The sequence below is a fragment of the Carya illinoinensis genome, chromosome 15, assembly GCF_018687715.1.
Source record: "Carya illinoinensis cultivar Pawnee chromosome 15, C.illinoinensisPawnee_v1, whole genome shotgun sequence".
Classification (NCBI taxonomy): domain Eukaryota; kingdom Viridiplantae; phylum Streptophyta; class Magnoliopsida; order Fagales; family Juglandaceae; genus Carya; species Carya illinoinensis.
The window spans coordinates 39,923,619-39,944,961 of NC_056766.1; the positions used below are offsets into that span (position 1 = coordinate 39,923,619).

The 21,343-nt window shown below is 37.3% G+C and overlaps 2 protein-coding genes across 3 annotated transcripts; one reads left to right on the forward strand and one right to left on the reverse strand.

Moving 5' to 3' along the window:
* The first annotated feature begins 16 nt into the window (after positions 1-16).
* On the forward strand, positions 17-6,309 carry LOC122295528 (amino acid permease 6-like). The gene is made up of 8 exons (XM_043104567.1): positions 17-178; positions 271-481; positions 617-850; positions 1,056-1,149; positions 1,362-1,579; positions 1,694-1,836; positions 4,862-5,089; positions 5,580-6,309. The coding sequence occupies exons 2-8, from the start codon at positions 367-369 to the stop codon at positions 6,003-6,005; spliced, it is 1,458 nt and encodes a 485-aa protein (XP_042960501.1). The 5' UTR covers positions 17-178; positions 271-366; the 3' UTR covers positions 6,006-6,309.
* Positions 6,310-6,974: 665 nt separating this feature from the next.
* On the reverse strand, positions 6,975-21,068 carry LOC122295527 (KH domain-containing protein HEN4-like). 2 transcript variants are annotated; one of them, XM_043104565.1, is made up of 10 exons: positions 20,912-21,068; positions 19,369-20,088; positions 17,478-17,924; positions 17,102-17,356; positions 16,521-16,862; positions 15,883-15,962; positions 15,644-15,755; positions 15,013-15,169; positions 14,801-14,851; positions 6,975-7,330 (listed from the first exon to the last, which is right to left on the reverse strand). In XM_043104565.1, the coding sequence occupies exons 2-8, from the start codon at positions 20,065-20,067 to the stop codon at positions 15,026-15,028; spliced, it is 2,079 nt and encodes a 692-aa protein (XP_042960499.1). In that variant the 5' UTR covers positions 20,068-20,088; positions 20,912-21,068; the 3' UTR covers positions 6,975-7,330; positions 14,801-14,851; positions 15,013-15,025. The 2 variants fall into 2 exon arrangements, with proteins under 2 accessions (XP_042960499.1, XP_042960500.1); XM_043104566.1 differs by having other exon boundaries at positions 19,369-20,081; positions 20,912-21,063.
* Between the last annotated feature and the right edge of the window lie 275 nt (positions 21,069-21,343).

Genomic DNA, 21,343 nt, shown 5'->3' on the forward strand with positions numbered 1-21,343 from the left:
GTCAAAAACGCTCCATTACTACTGTTTTTCTCGTATTTTTTTATTGTTTACTCCCACTATAAAGCTCAGATAGCAGAAACCGAACCCTTACCTAACCTACTCTACTAGAGTACACTGATACTTATACAATTAAGTCTCTCTGGCCGCTAGCTAGCTCTCTCTGCCATTTGACGACTAGGTACGTCTCAGAATCATTTGATCCCCCATCAATTTTTCCCATTCAAATATATATCGATCCCGGGCTCCTTTTCTCATGCAAATGTTCTGTAGTCGTTAAACGTCGTTTCCACAAGCAAAGTAGCTAGCTCAAGCCTCAAACACACGCACGCAGCACTCTATCACAAAGATCAGAGATAGAGATAGATCATGGCTAGGGAGATGCAGAAGAACAGCATGTTCATAGAACATGACCCAGAATCATATCATGACAACGGTAATATTCGGAAGAACCTTGACGATGATGGCCGAGACAAAAGAACTGGTACATATTTGAATATATATATATATATATCGCTTATATTAATTACAAGTACAGCTTGTTATCGTTTACAGTCTCGAATACTCTCTTTTCTTTTTCCCTTTCCTGACATAATTTGGGACTGTTTTGTGATAAAAGGGACTTGGCTCACCGCAAGTGCCCATATCATTACCGCTGTAATTGGGTCGGGAGTGCTATCTTTGGCATGGGCAATAGCACAGTTGGGTTGGGTTGCCGGACCGGCTGTTCTCATGACTTTCTCCTTCATTACCTATTTCACTTCCACCCTTCTGGCCGACTGTTACAGGTCTCCGGACCCCGTCACCGGGAAGAGAAACTACACCTACATGGATGTTGTGAGAGCAAATTTAGGTAAACCTCTATTATTTGATAATCACCACCAACGATAATATTCTGCCTTATCATGTCCATTTACTTCTTCTGACTAAGACTAACCATTTTAAATTGAAATTACTGTTCCAAGATTAACACGTCGCTCAAAGCAAAAAGCCGCTTGCCTAAGCGAAAAGCCTATGGAATATTATTAATTTATGGGTTTGGTTTTTTGTTCTGGCAGGAGGTAGAAAGGTTCAGCTGTGCGGGTTGGCTCAGTATGTTAATCTTATAGGGGTTACCATCGGTTACACGATCACCGCATCTATCAGCATGGTGTAAGTTTTCAACACATGATGGCAGCTTACTCTATATATAATATATATATATATATATATAGAGAGAGAGAGAGAGAGAGAGAGAGAGAGAGAGAGAGAGAGAGAGAGAGAGAGAGAGAGAGAGAGAGAGAGAGAGAACACTATGGATAAGGTTATTATATATATATATTTCTCGTATATTTATACTTCTAATTTTGTGTTGGAATGATCAGGGCTGTTAGGAGATCGAATTGTTTTCACAAAAATGGGCACGATGTGAAGTGCCATACATCAAACTACCCCTTCATGATAATCTTTGCCTGCATACAAATAGTGCTCAGCCAAATACCAAACTTTCACAAGCTCTCATGGCTCTCAATCCTTGCAGCCATAATGTCCTTCGCCTATTCCTCCATAGGCCTCGGCCTCTCCGTTGTAAAAGCTGCATCTGGTAAAAGAAAATATATTCTCAGTATCATATTAATTACTCAACAGTACTAAACTATCTCCTGACATATATATATACTTATAACTAAGAGGATGATCCGTATATAATTGAAACTAGGTGGGGAACATGTCCGAACAACCTTAACAGGAGTCACGGTTGGGGTTGACGTGTCAGGACATGAGAAAGTTTGGAGGACCTTCCAAGCCATCGGTGACATTGCTTTCGCTTATGCTTACTCCACCGTCCTCATCGAGATACAGGCAAGTACTCGATCGTGAATTTATGCTATTGAAATGAAGCATGCATGCATCATGTATATATGTACGATCATCTGCATACATACATATATATATATATATCATAAGGTATGATTTTTCAGAATTTTTATGGCACAAGTGAAACTGTGAAAACATTTTTTTACGAGAAACCTCGTATCAGATAGTAAGACGTTACATCGACTTACCGTAAGAGTTAGAGAGTGATTTGTAAGTAATTATAGTCTGAATATATATATATATATATATAATATTTCTATATTTATTGGAATTGTGGCTGCATCTCATGTATTCACGTACAGACAGAGTAAATTATTGTCAGCCCTAATGATCTGGTACGTGCATCTCTGGCATGGCAATCATACATGCGAGCTCCAGCTAGGCAAGCACGCACATGTCGGAAATTAACATAGATAATACATATATCGTATATGTCGGAAACATGAAAATCTTTAGCATATTATAATACTGTGATTCATGCTTGGAAAAAATTGACATGCGTGCCTGAATATATGTCGGCATGCATACGGAAGTTATATATATATATATATTACCAAGTTTTTATAATTGAGTTTTATTACGTACAGTAATTATGTATTTTTTAATATATTTTATTAATATATATGATAATGATCTTTAACGTCGTAGAAAATTAAAGTCGTAGAAAAACTTTTTCAACTTTGTTAAAGTTTCTGTACGTCCATGAACATAAATTGACTTTTTCAACTTTGTTAAAAGTTGCTTTTAAGTTTTGCTCTTTCTTTCTTAATTTCTCTTTTTTGGTTGATTAATTCATTATCTATCCTCTTGCTAAAATAAAGAAAATACCCTGAAAATATTTTTTTAATAGAGTGAAATAATATATATTATTTCAATAAAACTTCCATAATTCAGAAACCAAAAAGACAATTTAAACAACAAAAATATGGTTCACATGACAAGTCATATTATATATATATATATATATTATATGGTGCATGATGTGTCTTTTTTTTATTACATTATTATTAATTAACACTATTATTAAATCACGAATTATGTGGAGCCATGTGTTGATCAATTAATAAACAAATTTATAATAAAAAAATTACTTATTTATGGTTAGTTATTTTCAATAAAAATGAGTCTATTTGATCTCGTTATAAATAACTTATCATAAATTTTAATTTAATTGCAATACAACATATAATCAATTATTTTAAAATTCAAACACATTGAATTAATAAATCTAATCATATATATATATATATATATATATTTAAAAGGTGAGCATGAATATTTATGGAAGTTTCTAGGAATTGGGGAGTCGGGGTATATATTAAACTTGGAGGGCTGCATAGACAGGTGGGCAAGTTGATTCTTCCTTTCGAGGTGGTCTGGGTCCACTCGCAATACATTGCCAATGGATAGGGACTTTTTGTTTTGTCTTAAATGTTGTGTTGAGGACTATAGACTTCAAAGATGACGCATATGCATGGCCCCCTAAAAGAACAAAAACAAAGAAAAGATTAAGAAGATAAACTTGACATATGGCATCTGGTTTTACGTATCAGAGTTTTTTTTTTTTTTTAACTAAATACTCAATTAATAAAAAAGAGTAATATTATTCAAGATTATAATTATACGAATCTTGAGATTTTAGAACCCTAGGTATGCAAAATTTATATATTTTTCAAAGTTTAATCTTGAATGTTAGAGAGTTTTAATGTGTATATATATATATATGAAAAATTTTCTATACACCATATTATTATTTCACTCTCATCATATTATTTAAGATATGACACAGTTATCATCATTGGATGATTCTTTATTAGATGATTATTTAATTATCATCCAATAATAATAAATATGTCATATCTTATATAGTATGGTGAAAATAAAATTGAAATATAGAGTATAGCATTAGTCACATATATTATATAAAAAAATTTTATACTTCATACTACCATTCTATTTGCATCTCACTAAATAAGATGTGGTACATTTACTACCATTGAATGATCACTTATTGCATACTTTTTTATCATTAAAATGTGATAAATACGCCACATCATATATAATAGGATGCAAATGAGATAGAAGTGTAATGTATAGCATTATTTATATTATATGCTCTACAGCCAAGCTAGAGTTCCAAAGATAAATAACCACTTAATTAATAATATGAGCAATAACAATTGTTTTGGGCGTGAGATAGATAGATAAGAAGATTCCAATTTTGTCTTTGATGGTAAATATATTCTCAGAAAAAGAATGTTTTCTTTTTTTAATGGGTTAGTATTATTTGTAGAAAAGATGATAACTTGAAAAGAGGCAAAGATTCCCAGTGGACCATTGATGGGTGAACCAGAAATACAACTTTATGTCTCTATCTCTCATCTTTCCTTCTCCTCCATCCCTTTTTGTAGTGCTTTTTCAGTTTTTAATAAATCTGCTGTTCGATCAACATGACTACTATATGTTCGTTTTTCATGAATATGTCATTATAATTGTCACATCCTTTTATGCTATAGTGTATGGTTTATCACTTCTTAAAGCCTTTCAACTTTAGCCCTACCAACCATATTAAACAACCTGTGAATGCTACTGTTTGGCAAAATGAAAATCTTTCTATTTTTTTCTTTTTAAATTTAGTGACTTTAAATGTTAAAGCTAGGTTTCAAAAGTTAGATTACATCTCTCTAAATTATTGATAACTATCGTCATAATTGTTAAGAATCATTCTAATTCTTTGAGAAAAACAAATATTTTAGCCACAAAGAAATCGCACAAAAATAAATTAATAAACTGACATGACTTGAAGTTACGAGATCAGTTTGTGGTTATACTTTTGTAGAATCTTTTTATAACTATAACACTTCTCAAAATTTTGAATATTTTTCGTTATGCTACCTAGTTGATCTTGTAAGCTTTTAATGTGTTTAATTCTTGACAAATAAGCTTACAAAGATTTTTTCTTCAAAAACTTGTATTTTCAACTTACAATTGAAACCCAAAAAACTCACAGGACACACTGAGATCAAGCCCACCAGAGAACAAGGCCATGAAGAGGGCCACTTTTGTTGGCGTATCAACCACCACAGTGTTCTATGTCCTATGTGGGTGCGTTGGTTATGCAGCATTTGGAAATGATGCACCTGGGAATTTCCTGACTGGTTTTGGATTCTATGAACCTTTTTGGCTAATCGACTTTGCTAATGTTTGCATTGCTGTCCATCTCATTGGTGCTTACCAGGTAACCTTAATTTATTCACACATCATTAATACTTTTTTTTAACCCGTTTATTGGTTTTTTTATATATATCCACCATTCAGTTGGAGGCACCAAGCTAATTCAATAGTCCACATATACAGTGAAAAGACTGACCTCCTTAATAGACCACATAGATAGTGGAATGGACCGGAAACCACATCCCCCCCCCCCCCCCCCCCCCCACAAAAAGTAGGTCTCCCCAAGTAGGTCTTGAAAAGGAATACAAAAATATTACTGTTTATGCAAGTAATTAATGATAACACTTTTTATCCGGAATTATTTTCCTGTAACTTAAATAATTTAAAAAAATCTCGCTCATCATCCCAATACCATGTATCTGTTTTTATTTATTTTTTATTTTTTTTAATAGATACGTGATATAGGAATGATGAGTAGAATAATTCAATAATTTATGTTAGGTTGAGAGCTTGACGTCTTTTTCTGACACTTCCAAAACCATATTCATGAACAGGTTTTCTGCCAGCCGATATTTGGGTTCGTAGAGAGGTGGAGCCACAAACAGTGGCCTGAGAACAAGTTCATAACCAGTGAGTACGCAATCGAAGTTCCATTCTGTGGTGCATATTTTGTCAACTCCTTCAGGCTGGTGTGGAGAACAGCATATGTGATAGTCACAGCACTGATAGCCATGACATTTCCATTCTTCAATGACTTCTTGGGTCTGCTTGGAGCAGCCTCCTTTTGGCCATTGACAGTGTATTTCCCCATTGAGATGTACATTGCTCAGTCGAAATTGCAGAAGTTTTCCTTCACTTGGATGGGGCTGAAGATATTGAGCTGGGCTTGTTTGATAGTATCAATTGTTGCTGCTGCTGGATCTATTCAAGGGCTGGCTCAGGATCTCAAGAAGTACAAACCCTTCCAATCTCAGCAATAGGATTTCTGTTCCAAGATCCTAATTCCAAACAATATTTATAATATATATAATTTTCCAACTTCAATCAGAATTAGCAGCTAGTCTGTACCTTATATGACTCTCTGCTCCATATATCAAACTGCTCCAAGGCACTATACTGGATTAGATTGGGATTTTTATTTTATTTTTAGCAAAAACAAAAGAATGTTACAAGTCTACTTGTATTTCACATAAAAAGCAGCGATTGCTGCCTGTAGCACAAGCCTACAAGTGTACAACCAAGGTCTGGTTTGTTTAGCGAAATTATATCGATCTCGTATAGTCATTATAATTTTCTCAAACTTTCAAACAAAATACAATAAACAATCCAAGTAGAACTAAAGTCAAGTTTGTTTAGCGAAATTATCTCATCTCATCTAGTCATCATAATTTTTTCAAACTTCCAAATAAAATACAATAAACAATTTAACTTTTTCAAGTCTCAAAACAAAAATAATATTAAAAATTTATATACTAATAATATTTTATTTAACTTTCATCACATCTCTCTTAACTCACTGTACAAATCAGGCCTAAATGCATCATTAAGATAAGGCATGCAGCAATTTGAAACCGGGTTTAACACTTTCTTTAAATGGTAATTTTTGTGTGCTCAGCTATATAATCAAAAGCCCATGCTAGCATTTTACTTGAGGCTCAGTAGGTATTTTGCTCCCACCCAAAAATGGAAGCGTATAAAATGAAGTTTTCTTCAAAAAAAGAAAAGGACCTGAAATAAATGAGGCGCATAACATGTACATGAATTTTTGTGCCTGTAAGAACATTGCTATCTTAATAAATTTATTCACACCCAAGGAGACTCGAGTCCTCGACCCCCAACCTGACACACTGCCACCACATTGCAGCTGCTTTCGATTAGGAGTCTAGACAACCAGCAAACGATTTAGGTTGATTTTCAAGAGAAATATCATAACCCTCAGTGCAATCATAAACGATGAAAAGATTAATATTCATTGATTCCACTAGAAACTAGCCTACATAGCTCATCAGAGTTCACATGAATCTACTAATCCACACGGTCGAGAGAAAATTTCATGCAGTTCAAGAATAATACATTCCAAAAGCTGAAGAATTTTGCTACAAACTAGCATATCTTCACTTGCAAAAAGGAGTACCGTATCTTCCAAAGATTACATGTTCACTTTGCTGCTGCATGTTTGCTTTTACATTTGCCAGATAATCATGACCTTGGTTCCCTCAGCACATATACTTGCAATCAGTAACCATATTGTAATGGATCCATCCGGAATCATAAAAGAAAAAATCAAATAAAAGGTACCATGTACCTGCATCCAGAAGTAGCTTTTCACTAACTACAATCATAGACATACCATGAGATCGAAGAGAAGGGATACAAATGGAAGGAATGAGGAAAATCCAAAAGAGATTTTTCTTTTATTGATCGATGACTCCAAAAGAAAATTATGATGGTGAGCATTAGAAATTCTAAAGATTTTTATAATTGACAAAGTTAACCTATTATGAAAATCACACATTAAGAAAAAAACACTGGATGCCCACAAGAATTTACTAGGTTTGACAATCACGTACAACCAAAACAGAGAAAAACCCATCATCAGCAATAAAGATTACCCATGCAATTTTTCTCTCCGTGCACATGCAAAACTTTTCTCTCCATACACATGCAAATTTTCACATCGGTGATGGTGCCACGGTGAAGGTATTGTAGTATCGCTGTGGTTGTTAACGGCAGTCTCACGACAGTTAGTAGTAGAGTCCAAGTTGATTGTGCTTGTAAAGGAGGGAGCTAATCCGCGTATTTCAGAGCGGGGCTAGATGGAGAGGCATGAGGTGTTGGTGGATCGTAACACAACACTGTGGATTGCATATGTGTTGGAGGAGTGCTTGAGGAGGGGAAAGGAGTTGTATTTGGTGATTAGGGAGGGCTACCGTAGCTTTGTTGCCCAACGTTGCTCAAATAGAGGTGGGCATTATCTGTCAATTGCAGAATACGGTTAGGCAGGAAGAACTCATTTGCTTTGCTTTCTAGAAGGTGAAGATTGGTAGGGATGGAGAAAGCTGAAGAATCTGGTTTCGGATATGGCCCAGTCCAGGGGAAATGGGTTTGGAACAGGTAGGAGCTCAGAGTAACAAAGTGGAAAGGGGGTCGAACACCTCTGTTAGGTCCTTCAAGGAGGTTCTCACGACAGGACCAAGGTACATGCAGAGGAGGGCCAACGAAGGTGCAAGCAACGTTGTAGTGGAGAAGCGTCGAGCCCCACTCCATGTACGAAATGTAGAGGATGGTAGGCTTGTGGGTCAGGAGACATGGGTGTCTAGTAGGCGTCTGCTGGAGCTCCGGGGTCAGTTGAGGAAACTGCAGAAAGAAATGGATGAAGTACGTAGGCACGTCGGGTTGTTAAAGGAAAGAAGTTGGAGATGGGAGGAAGTCAGGGGAAGAAGTGAAACGGGAGCGTTTTCAAGAGATGGTGTTGGGCCCGGTTGGAGTAATAAGGTTGGGCCCAAGTCTATAGGGCTGGATAACCAAACTGAGGAAAGGGCCCATCCCATGTTAACTAACGGAAACAAGGCTTCCTTGAGTGGAGGGCCTAGAGATGGGCTTGGGCCTTCACAGCCCAGGTCCGTTTCAAAGGACCCAGAGCCAATATCGGGTTTTCTCAGCTCAGGTTTTCTCAACCCGGTTCTCTGCAACATCTCTATGGAACTAGAGCCAATACCGCAACAGCTGTCGGTGGAGAAGGTAACGGCGACTTCACAGACCTCGCCAACGATGGTAGTGGAGACCACCGATGAGGTCCCAGCGGCTCCAAGTGAACAAAACACATTTCCAAAGCAGGCATCGGACTCGAGTTCGTATCGGGAAGGGTGTTCTCCGATGCAGGGAGGACAGAGGGTGCCGATATGCTCAAAATCTAAGTATTTGGGTTCGTTGGAAGCTCCTACCAGTCCATATCTCGATCTTGAGGTTGTGGATGAAGAGGGGGAGGAATTTGAGGATTTAATGCACTTGGTGGATGATGATATTGAGGATCTGAGTTTACCCGATGTTTGTGGGCAGCTGGGGTTGGATGACATACCATCAGAAGGAGAATCTCTTGGATTTCAGATAAGTAGGGTGGAGGAACCTGTTCCGTTGAATTTCTACTTACCAGAGCAACCAAATGTTTCAGATTGGGTCTTTCATAAGGTGAGAGAGATTCAAAAATTTGTTGGGATTGAGTGTGATGGATATGAGGAGCAATTAATGGCTCTGTTCACAACAATTGAAGTGGGACATAAACAAAAAACTAAAGGTGAATCGAAAAAGCATTGGGAACTCAAAATATTGAATTGGTTGATGAATATGGAGGGCAGTGCTAGTAGGGGTAGGGTGAAAGGGAAGGGGCTACTATTCCTCAACGAAGCCTAAGATTATGTCGTGGAATGTTCGTGGGCTTAGCAAGATTAATAAGCGTCTATGGATTAGGAACCTGCTTCGAGACTGAAAGGCAGATATTGTATGCCTGCAAGAGACGAAATTGAAAATGATTGATAGGAGAATTGTGTGGAGTTTATGGAGTGAAAGTCATGTGGATTGGTCATTTATGGCCTCAAATGGGGTGTCAGAAGGGGTTGTGGTAATGTGAGATAAACGGGTGGTCAAGAAGGTGGAGGATTTTATTAGGCAATACACGATAGGAAGCTTGTTTAAGTGTCTCCGATAACTTCTTCTAGGCTTTTGCAGGTGTTTACGGTCCCAACTTAGACACGGAAATAAAATTGTTGTGGGAAGAACTAGTGGGGGTTCATTACTAGTGGGGACTCCCATGGTGTATAGGGGGAGACTTTAATGTTATAAAATTCCCAAAAGAAGTCTCGGGTAGTAGAAGACTGAGAACAACTATGGAGGAGTTCTCGGAGTGTATCTTTGACCTAAACTTGGTGGATCTGCCACTTGCTGGGGGCACTGCGACTTGGTCTAACAATTAGTCTAGGTCTAGACTAGATCGTTTCTTAATTTCCCCAGACTAGGAAAGCCATTTCCCGGATGTATGGCAAAAACGTATGCCCCGTGTTGGTTCAGACCATTGGCCTATTTTGATTGACTGCGGAGGAGTTCATAATGGTCGTCGGCTGTTTAAATTTGAGAATATGTGGTTAAAATCAAAAGGGTTTGTGGAGAGGGTCAAATAGTGGTGGTCTTCCTATCAGTTCCAAGATACTCACAGTTTCATTTTTGCAGATAAAGTGAGAGCTTTAAAGAGAGACCTAAAAGTGTGGAACTTGGAGTCTTTCGGCAATTAGGGGCAAATAGGAAATTAAAGTTGCTGGAACTTCAGGAGATTGAGAGGCTTCAAGTGGTACAACCACTTACTCAGGAAGAACAAGATAGGAGATCAGAGCTGGTCACAGAGATTGAGAGGTTGATACTGCTAGAAGAGATGTCTTGGCGGCAAAAATTCAGGTCATTATGGTTGCGGGAAGGAGATCGAAGTACGAGTTTCTTTCATAGAATTGCAAATTCTCATAAGAGAAATAATAACATTGAGAAGCTGATAGTTGACGGTGTGGAGTGTAGTGATGAGCAGGTACTTCACAACCACGTAGTTGATTTCTATGAGAACCTACTAGCAAAGCAGGTGGGTTGGCGGCCCCCACTAAATGGGATGGAATTTGATACCATTGGGTCAAGCGATGTCTCTCGTTTGGAAAGGGATTTTGAAGAGCTAAAAGTTTACGAAGTAGTGAGGAAAATGGCTAGGGATAAGGCTCCAGGACCGGATGGATTCTCTATGGGTTTTTTTCAAGATTATTGGGAAGTGCTAAAGGAGGACGTTATGAAGGTTTTTCAGGAGTTTTTCTTGGCTGAAAAATTTGAGAAAAGTCTAAATACTACATTCCTTGCTCTAATACCCAAGAATGTGGGGGCTATGGATTTAAAGGAGTTTCGGCCTATTAGTCTAGTGAATGGGGTGTATAAGATAATCTCGAAAGTATTTGCAAACAGATTGAGTGAGGTGATGGGGAAGCTTATTACGAAACCCCAAAATGCCTTTGTAAAAGGCAAACAAATACTGGATGGGTGTTAATTGCCAATGAATGCATCGATAGTAGACTGAAGGCCAAGAACTCAGGGATCGTGTAAATTAGACATGGAAAAGGCTTATGACCATGTTAACTAGAATTCCTTATGCACTTGCTCAGGAGATATGGATTTGGAGAGCGATGTAGGGCATGGATACACTGGTGTATATCTATGGTAAAGTACCCTATGTTGATAAATGGAGTTTCAGTGGGTTTTTTTCAGAGTTCCCACAGACTGCGACAAGGGGACCCGTTGTCACCTTTATTGTTCGTGATAGTTATGGAGGCCCTAAGTGGGATGCTCTTGGCTATGGTTGAAAATGGATTCCTAAAAGGGTTTCCGATCGGCACCCTGGATAGGGGTACTATTAATATTTTTCATTTACTATTTGCAGATGACACTTTTTTTTTTTTTTATTAGTAAAAGATTTTATTGATCCACGTAAATAGGCAAAGCCCGAGTAACACACTTATTATGTGTGAAGCCGAGCAAAATCAGATGCAAGTGTTGAAGGCCTTACTCTTTTACTTCGAGGTAGTTTCTGGGTTGAAGGTGAATTTGCAGAAATTAGATGTGGTGCCAATTGGAGAAATCAAAGTTGGTGCCAATTGGGGTGCAAGTTAACCTCATTTCCTATGACTTACTTGGGACTTCCTTTAGGGAGTGCCTCAAGGGCGCCCTCGGTCTGGGATTCAATGATTGAAAAAATAAAGAGGAGATTGACAGGGTGAAAGATAATGTATTTGTTGAAAGATGGAAGGATTACATTGATAAAGAGTACAATCTCTAACCTACCTACTTATTTCTTATCTCTCTTCCCAATACCCGCAAGTGTGACGGCTCGTATTGAGAAGCTCTAGCGTGATTTCTTGTGGGGGGGTTTGGGGGAGGAATTTAAGTTTCACTTGGTTAAGTGGGAGTAGGTTTGTCGTCCTATTTCTGGGGGAGGTTTGGAGGTTAGAAATCTAAGTGTTCTCAATCGTGCGCCATTAGGCAAATGGCTATGGAGATTTGCTAGGGAACACGACTCTCCATTAAAATTGGTGATTGAGAAGAAATATGGTGGTTTATAGGGGGAGTGGTGTACTAAAGAAGTAAGGGGGGCTTATGGAGTGGGGTTATGGAAACATATAAGAAGAGGATGGGGGGTTTTTAATCGTCATGTCAAGCTTTGTTTGGGTACGGGATCAAGGATCAAATTCTGAAGAGATGTTTGGTGTAGTAGCAGGGCTTTGAAAGACTTGTATCCTCTTCTTTTCCAGATGGCAAGTGCCAAGGATGTTTCAGTGGTAGAAATTATGGAGTTCTCGGGGGGTCAAATTCTTTGGAATATTAATTTTAGTAGGGTAGCATAAGATTGGGAATTAAGCAGCTTCGCAGACTTCTACAGCCTCATATATTCCATAAGGCCAAATATGCAGCAAGAGGATGTTCAGTGGTGGACTCTAGCAGGCAAAGGTAATTTTTTAGTTCGTTCTTTCTATAAGGCCCTCACCCAAGAGCCCAATTTTCTGTGTCCTTGGAGAAAAATCTGGAGACATAAGGCACCTCCCAAAGTTTCATTCTTTGTATGGACTGCATCTCTGGGAAAGATACATACCACAGATAATTTGAGGAAAATGAGGATCATTATTGCATACTGGTGTTGCATGTGCAAAAGAGGGGGAGAGTCGGTAGACCACCTCCTTTTGCATTGTGATACAGCAATAACTCTCTGGAATGAGGTATTCTCACAATTGGATATGACTTGGGTGATGCCTAAAAATGTGGAGGCGGCTTTGGCTAGCTGATCAAACATAAGGGGCAGACAACCAATTAAAACTATCTAGAAGATGATCTCCTTACGCATTATGTGGTGCATGTGGCAGGAGCGAACTGAGAGAACTTTCGAAGACCAGGAAATATCGTTGGAGGAGCTTAAACTTTTATTTTTTAGAACTCTTTGTAACTAGGCTATTGCTGTGGATTTTAATAGCATGGCCCTTCATGATTTTCTTGCCTTTAATGTGCCTACCTAGTTAGGGCATTAGAGTTGTAACACTGGCTTTGCCATTGATCAATATAACTTGTTTATTTATCAAAAAAAAAAAAAAAGATTACCCCCTCCAATTCTGTTTATAAAAGAATATCACCAAAATTAGAGTTGATACAGATTTTCTGCCACTACCGATAGCAAATTCATGAATAGATGTTTTTAATTCTCATTGTATACGGAAATATATTATATAAACAAATTAAACATGCAAAACATTCTCAAAAAATACAGGGCAAAATGCAACCAAAGCCTTCATGAGAGAGAGAGAGAGAGAGAGAGAGAGAGAGAGAGAGAGAGAGAGAGAGAGAGAGAAGGGGCCCTTGTTTTTCAGTAATAACCATTAAGGACTGCAACTGCGATATGGGGAAAAAGAGAAATAAATATCATTCAAACAAATTATATGATTTTTAATTTTACCAAATTGAATCAGGAACCTTAAAAGATAATATAATTAACATCCCAGTGAAGAATTTATCTGAAATACGTCAGAAAAATTGTGTTGGCAATATTACAAACGCACATGGCACACAGTTGCCTAACTTACAACAGCAAATACACAATAAAAAGCATTTGCTTCATCTAGACTATTTGTTATATATATATATATATAAAAGAAATGCAACATTATTAATCCAGTGGAACATCAACTTCAGCAGGGCAGCACAAGATTGGGAAATGGACAATTTTGAAGTCTTTTTCAGTCTCTTTTATTCAAGCAACCAGCTCCTAGACTCGCTGTGGTGGGTACCATCAATAAAAGGTCTATTCTCGGTCCGCACTTTTTACAAGGCTCTAGCACAAGAGCAACCATCTCATTTTCCTTGGAAAAGGTTGTGGAAACACAAGGCGCCTCTCAAAGCGGCTTTCTTTGTGTGGATCGCTTCCTTGGGTAAGATCCTCACAACGGATAATTTGAGAAAATGAAGGGTGATCATCATGGATTGGTGTTGTATGTGTAGGAAGGGGGGTGAATCCGTAGACCATTTGTTATTACATTGTGAGGTTGCTCGAGGGTTGTGGAATGAGGTTTTCTGTCGATTAGACTTGGGTTGGGTTATGCCGGAAACAGTAGTGGCGGTACTTGCTAGCTGGACAGGTTTTAGAGGCAACAACCAGATCAAGGCAATTTAGAAGATGATTCCGATATGCATTATGTGGTGCGTGTGGCAGGAGCGCAATGAACGGACATTTGAGGATAAAGAGAGATCAATGGAGGAGCTGAAAGTTTTCTTTTTTAGAACTCTTTGTACTTGGGCTGTTGCTGTTAGCTTTAATGGCCAAAATTTACATGACTTCCTCATCTCTACTGTTCTTACATAGTTTAGGACATTCTTTGTACTGAATGTGGCTTTTTGCCTATTCTTTGATTAATATACTCTATTACTTCTCTCAAAAAAATTAAAAGCCCAGTGGGGCACAACCTTAGTAAAGAAGAAATGCACAAAAGGATATACCCAACTAGCATGAACAAAAAAAGAGCAAAAGTCTTTAATGGACATCAATGGTACAGTTTGAACGGCTCATTATGTCTTCCGGTGAGATAGAGAAGGTATGCTTTTCACATAAGTCAATACCTTCAAGTGAGATTAAAAAAGCATGATTTCAACAGGAGTAAGGGGTCTGCAAAGATTCATATGTTTCTCGTTAAGTTCATAGAAGTTTCAGTATACTCACAGAACAGCTATATTAGAACTCCGGCTATCTTCAATCTTCAAGATCCTCTAACTGCATTACCATCAAGTTTCAATAACATATGTTAAGCGCCATGCATCAGAGCTTTTCAGTGAATTATAAAAAAAACAGAAGAAATTTTAAAAAGTACTTTTCCAACATATGTGCAACATAGTCTGCTGATGAGCATATGGATAGCTCATCAGCATCCCTACCTGAATGAAGAGATCAACTGGTCTCAGTCTCACTCATTACAAATGCTTGAATAAGACTCTGTGCTGCATGGGTTTGTTCAGGTGTTCCAGAGATTATAATCATGGTTTCCACTGCTCCGGGCTTTGGATCCGTAATTGTAATTTTGGCATCAGATATCTGAAACAGTGATGACCATATTGAAGTTGATAAAGCTATTATACATAACTATTACTGTTAGAAAAATGATCAACTTACAACTGTTTTACAACTATCTTACAACTCTATACGAAATGAGGGACGGTTTTGTAAAGTTGAAATTCATTTTTAGTGAAGTGGTATGATTGCATTGGTTGATTGTAAAATGGGTTGCAAAACAGTTGTCAGTGTTACAGCGTTACATCATGTGTGTGCAAGTTGTTTAAAGGCAAGTAAATTAATCACAGCTAGTGGATTGGTCTTACTGGGACACAAAATACATCCAAAATTAATAGAACATGCTAAATGCAATAATTTTTTCCGTACATATTACTGGGGTTCCTACTCAACTGCATAAAGGGAATTCTACATCATAAATGTGTGTTTCACCAAGAAGCATAAAGTTTGACCACATAAATCTAATCTAGAAATAAATTATCAGACAAAAGAATGGACCTGACGAATTTGCTTCAAGCATTCACCGTCTTCTCCATAAATTGTTGGAACAAGAGAACTAGGAACAACAACTTCAAGAGTGGTGCTTGTTATAATAGCTGGTTGGCTTCCTCTAAATTGATAAGCAAATGCAATAAGAAACCAAAAACTAAAATCTAAGACAATAATTTTTTTGATAAATGAAAATCTAAGACAATAATTAAAACAAAACTTCGGAAAAAAGGGTACAATGTACATACCCGCCAAATCCCATAAATCTTTTTTGCGGCGCTCCAGCAAATTCTGGCAAGCCCATGGGGCCACCACCTTCATTTAGTCCCTACAAGCCAGTTAAGGAATAGAATAAGGAATTTCCAACTTACATAGAAGTCTCGGACTATGTGATTGTGTAAAGAAAGGGGGTGAACGAGATCCCACATTACTTGGAAATGAAAAGTTCAAGCCCTTTATAATGATTCCAAGGTACTCCAATTGTAACATTTTTTTTTTTATATAGGTATACAAAATTTTATTGATCATAAGAATAGGCAGAACATGGGACATATACAAGAGCATCACCTATGCATGCTCCAATTGTAATATTGACTAATCCTTTTGGGGTGTAAGCCAAGATGCGGCTTTTGATTTCCTTGGATTGTTAGAATAGAGCTGCCTTTTGTTTTGGTTGTGGTTGGTTGGTTAGTACATGGGTGGTAAGATTCTTCAGAATCTATTGCTGTTTTAACTAAAGCTTATGCTGCCGAACTTTAAGAAACAGTACCAGAAGCAAGTTATAGAAATTTACTTATCAAAACAAAACAAAAAAGTTCAAATTTACAACCAGAAAATGCTTGTAAGCAATTCTTTCGAAAAAAACACTATCATAGTCGTTCAATACCTGAGGACCCCATGGCTTTCGTTCAGATATATAAGGGGGGCCACCAAGCCGATGCATATTGTGCATGAAGGGAGAACGATCATCATGGAGATGAAAACCACCATGTGGAGGTGCACCACCAACAGCATCAAACTTGTGGAATGATGGGCCTAGATTAGAATACATTCCTGGAGGCGAGAGTTCCCTCCTTCCCATATATGAAGGGAAAGGAGACACTTGATCCACAAATGCAGGATTTGAAGAATAATTAATAGATGGAAAGGCATCACGAAAAAAATGATGGCGCAACCTCGTTGTTATTTGCAAAAGAGCCTCTTGAACTGCTTCAAATTCTCCATTTATCTGTCAAAGCAGAAACAGCATGAGCAATTAGCATAATAAGCATAAAAATAACCAGAAAAACAATAGGTTCATAGAATGCCCTTTGGAAAGTTTAAATACTGAATCAACATCTCTGTGTAAGTGATCATAAGTCAATTAACAAATTATGATAAATTTCACATGAATGGTGTGCCATAACAAAACAACTTGATAGGTTTTCAAGGGTCCAACCTCGCTCAATGGAATACATGCAAACACACCTGGACTACTTCTTCATCTTCTGAGGCACACTTTGGAATATGTTCCTTCCCTAATATGCGAATATGTGCCCGGGTTAACTTCCTCATTTCGGCAATGATGGAACCGCCCTTGCCAAGGAGACAGCCAATTTGATTTGAGGAAACAAGAAGCCTCGCCAAGACACCCTGATCCTTATCATCTGGAATAGCCCTCACTATTCTTGTCTGAACACGAAGAACAGCATCTTGCACGGCTGATATCCTATCATCCGGGTGCTGCAATAGTTTCTGTGGTCAGCACTACTAAAACTTTGTACATGAACTGATAAGAGAAAAGATTCAGCAAGAGGAAATAAAGATATAAAATGTTATGATATGTTATAAGGCTTAACCATACCACTGGACCAGATATGACAATAACACGATCCTCTGAATTAGATACAGCTTCCATTACTTTGATCTCACACCCTGTCTCCTGCTTAAGTGTCTTTATTATTGCTCCTCCCTTTCCAATCACACCTCCTACTCTTTCATTATGGCACATTAATCGGAAGGTTAGCATATCCAGTGAAGGCTTCATTCGACCAGCGATGCCACTTTCATGATATTTAGCAAACAGGGGGGGAACAGCAGAATGATAGTCAGAAACATCACGTGGTCCAGAAGCAAAAGATCGGTTAGGTGGTGGATGTACATCAGGCCTTGGAGGTGGATGGCCAAATGAATGTGCTGGAGGCCCTGAAGAGCTGACAGGGGAAGGGTCATGATCCTTAGGCGGATTCTCCAAAAGCTGCTGAGAAACAGATTGGAGAGCTTTCCTAACTGCATCAGCTTCCCCACTTATCTGCAGTGAGTTTAGAGAATACATGGGACATAAGATCTCATGCATCAATTACATTCAAACAAGACAAAATTGCCTAGAAATAAACCCCAAATGTGGACTTATTTCCGAAAACCAAGGCAGTATTCATGACTGCTACCGTTAAACTTGGATTTCTAGAAGTCCTCCAAATTCACTAAGCAGTATTTAGAAATTAGACAAAAAAGTAATGAAGATGCAAGGTGCCAATGATGGTTTGCTACTCAGATAAAGGGATGACTGAACAATTAGAACAAATCTACAGAGTTGACAACTATGTCTTAAAGAATGTGATTTTCAGTTTTTATTTCAAGGCTGTCCCTCCTTTTGGTTTACCATATACATCTTGTAAGAACAATCCATGAGATATGTCCCCTTCCCAATTATAAGAAAAGAACTACTACTGACACAAAGAGATTACACAAAAGTAAACTCACAAACTAAAGTAGCTTTATAGGATCCGTTAGATCTACTTAATAATAAGGGTGTGTTTGGGTAGTGGAGTGATCTGCTATTCATTATTTTTTAATTACTTTTCACTTACTTTTTACTACTATTCAATATTTTATCATTACTTTTTCACTAATATTCAGAGATCATCATATATCACCTCACTACCCAAACACACCCTAAAAGTAACTTTACAATCTAACATACCATATCAAACCATGTCAATTTGTAGGTTTACTAATGTATAATCCCTTTGTAGCTAAAGTATTTCCAATATAAGAATATCTGTAATCTGGAAATCATAGCTGTTATTTTTGGTACTGATAAAGTTGGATATGCTTTTCAAGCAGACAAATGCAAATAAAGCTACAAACTCTTCTGCTACAGCCAGAAAGCGCCAGCAGGCAGCAAAAAATAACCAAGGATTTAACATGACAGATAGTATTACATATTGGATTTATATTACTGCTTAACCTCCCAAAGGCCAGAAGATTTTCTGAAAAAGATTGTCAGCTCTCCACTATTAATTTGAGTTTGTCAAAATTTAGGCAAAACTAGGGCTTCAAGAAGATATATATAACAGTAAATCACCACTGGAGCTTAAAGGCCTAACATGTCCATTCTGTCAAATAAACAAAACGATAAATAAATAAATAAAATTAAAAAATATAAAAAACTATCGAGCACCATGAAAACCTCACCAACTTCAGGTAACAGCCCAAGAGACAGCGTAATAATATAAAGTTGAATTGACAAATAGCAGAAAACTATCAATCATAAAAACAAATAGCAAAAAACCAATTAAAAGTAGAATTAGCTAAACTTATAAAATGTAGATGAGAATGTGAAATAGCCCTGGTTACCCATTAAAATATACTAAATTTATTTTTAATAAGTAAAATAAAATTTTAGTAGAACGGGTAATTAGGCATAGCCCAAAAAAAATATACTAAATAACAATAATGTCATCCAAAACTACCTGAACTAATTCATCAGTAACTGATGCACACAGAGGAAGTTTGTCTCTGGGAAGGATCCGTATTTGTGCCCCGCTTTCAGATGACATCTGCTTGATTACACTGCCACCCTTTCCCAAAAGGCAGCCTACTTGACTGGAAAACACAAGTAACCTCAAAACAATTGAAGACTTACTGCTGTCTTGAGTGTCTTCCTCCCCTCCACCTGCCTCTGCTTCTCCTTCTATTATTCTCTCAAAAACAAGTAAAAGGGCCTTTTGCACAGATGAAGTTCCCTTATCAGATTTAGAATCTCCCACAGTATCAGACTCTTTATCTTCATTGTTCTGACTCTGTTCCATTTCATCATTTTTCTCTTTATCCTTGTTTGTCTCTTCACTACCATCCTCCTGGCTCAGGTCGGTAGCCACCTCAGTCTCTTTATCAGAACCTGAGATAAAAACTACCCTCTCGTCACAACCAGGTACAGTATCCTCAACTCTGACCTTTGCCCCAGTTTGTTGTCGAATTTCAGATATGATGGTGCCCCCCTTTCCAATAACGCCACCGGTTTTGAAAGCAGGACATAACAAACGGAAGACAGCACTTCCAAGAGAGGATTTCACGGGTTGATTCTGTACCTTCTGCCACTTTCCTTTTCCATTCGGCTCTGTAAGGTTCCGGTCATGTGGTCTTTTAGAAGGTGTCAATGGAACAGACATATCTACTATCACACCTGTTGGCTGCAATTTGTAGCCAATCAATAAATTATAATATAAACGGAAAAACGAATGAAAAGAAAAAAAAAAAAGGATAACCAACCAAAAAAAATCGAGAAACATTGATTTTCCAAAGCATATAGCGTGAAGTTCATATATTAATCAGCAATATGTTACTTCTAAATGAAAAATATTATTTCACTAGCCATCTGAATAGGAATACACGAAAACTATTTCCTGTTTGGGAAATGCACGGAAAAAGAGCCAGCAAACCCAAAATGAACCTACAAAGATATGTACAAACACTTAATCTAATAAAATTATCAATATATCTTACAACCTAATTAGTTAATTACTTATATAATTTAAGTTACGACGCTTACTTTCTAACTATTGCTCACATTTTAAACAGAAACGGATAATAGCTTAGGAAGAAGATGAAATATAGAAAGCAATGACACAAAGAATTAAAAAGAAATTGTAAATTGCTTAAGGAAAAAAAGGAAGGAATTAGTAGACAATCACGAAACCTCTGTATGGTTGCCAAGAAAATAGAGGAAAATGCGGAAATCTCATTCATTAAGAAAATGATATCGCTGTGATTATTATAACTATCAATGAAGCCCAAGAAGACATAAACCTCGACATGGACTTCAGTGGGGTCAGCTTCCCACTATTACCCAAACCAAGACAGCATTTTCCAATACATTCAAAACCTCATTTCCTCCTCTCTCTCTCTCTCTATTTATCAGCAACAGAACCGATACGAACTTCTACTTGAACATACATACAGAGAAAAAATGGATAAGAACGACAATATGCGGAGCTAGAAAACTAAGTCACTCACAGGAATATATGTGATTCCGAAGAATCAAACAGAATCCGTTTCTCGTATTCTCGATGGAACTTCTGAGCTGCGTCTTCTTCTTTGGTCGCTTGGATATTGAATAGCTCTGCACAACGAAGAAAAGGGCAGAGATATCCCTAACGTGTTGAGGAGTATTTTGTCGATATACGGGTCGGGGTAGTTCGACCCGGTTCTCTTTTGTTTTGTTTTGTTTTTTTTTTTTTTAAGTTCAAATACTATATTATGTTTTTTATTTTCAGTTTTAAAAAAACCTGAATAAAATAATAATACACTTACAACTTATTTTATAATCAATCAATAGAATTTTATTATATATATAGAGTCATTTTTACATATTTTTTATAGACTCTACTAATATGATTAATCAAAACAGTTATTTTATATTAAAAAAAATGACACAATCAATCATAT